Source organism: Egretta garzetta, unplaced genomic scaffold, assembly GCF_000687185.1.
Source record: "Egretta garzetta isolate BGI_Z169 unplaced genomic scaffold, ASM68718v1 scaffold71, whole genome shotgun sequence".
NCBI classification, from domain to species: Eukaryota; Metazoa; Chordata; class Aves; order Pelecaniformes; family Ardeidae; genus Egretta; species Egretta garzetta.
The window spans coordinates 98,674-99,390 of record NW_009258618.1 but is presented as its reverse complement, the minus strand read 5'-3'; the positions used below and the strand labels follow the sequence as shown (position 1 = coordinate 99,390).

General features: G+C 57.2%; 1 protein-coding gene across 1 annotated transcript in view; it reads left to right on the top strand.

Annotated features, from left to right (window-relative positions):
• CASKIN1 (CASK interacting protein 1) overlaps positions 1-717 on the top strand; it is a 30,288-nt gene that overhangs the window by 17,907 nt on the left and 11,664 nt on the right. Inside the window, 1 exon segment of the mRNA XM_035903544.1 lies at positions 298-513. Within this exon segment, the coding sequence (XP_035759437.1) occupies positions 298-513 (216 nt within the window).

The following is a 717-nucleotide window of genomic DNA, read 5'->3' as shown; positions in this document are numbered from 1 at the left end:
TCCATGCCCCACTGGGGAGCCGCAGCGGGTCTGCGGGATGTGCCCACGGGCCGTGCCCTGCCGCCGGGCCGGGCTGTGCGCTGCGCTCCCGCTGCTGCTCCTTGGCTCAGCTCCGCATCGGTTGGGTCTCAGTTCTGGCTTCTCCACATTCCTTTGGCTGCTTTTTTGGTTTGCTGCTTTTCCCCCCTTTCTTTTATTTTCCTTTTCTTTTTCTTTAGTTTATTTTTTGGTGGCACTGAGCGTGTCTCTATTATTTTGATTCTTTTCATTTTGTCTCTTGTTATGTTTTATTATCAGGTTCATGGGAGACTGTAACAATCCCCCAACAGTACCAAAAGATCCCGCTCCCGGCTTACGGGGCTGCTGTGCTAAACGGTGACGCCTCGTCCCATCCGTTCCATTCCCTGCCTCCACCTCCACCTCCACCACCACATTCCCATCAGACTCTTTTCAGTTCCTTTGGCTATCACAGGCTCTCCCCTAGCAGTGCCGACGAGCCGCGTTACGGACAAGGTAGTTCACCGCTCGCTTCGTGCTCTCGATGGATTTCTTTCTTTTCCTTTAGCGTGTGTATCGAGTCTTTTCTTTCTGCTCGGCCTCTCCCCCCCTTGCCGCGGGGTGTTTGTACGCGCTCCGTGCAGGGCGTGCGCAAGCGGGCGTGCGGGCGTGCATGCGGGCACGTGCACGTGCGGACGTGCGCGCATGCGGGCGCGCGCG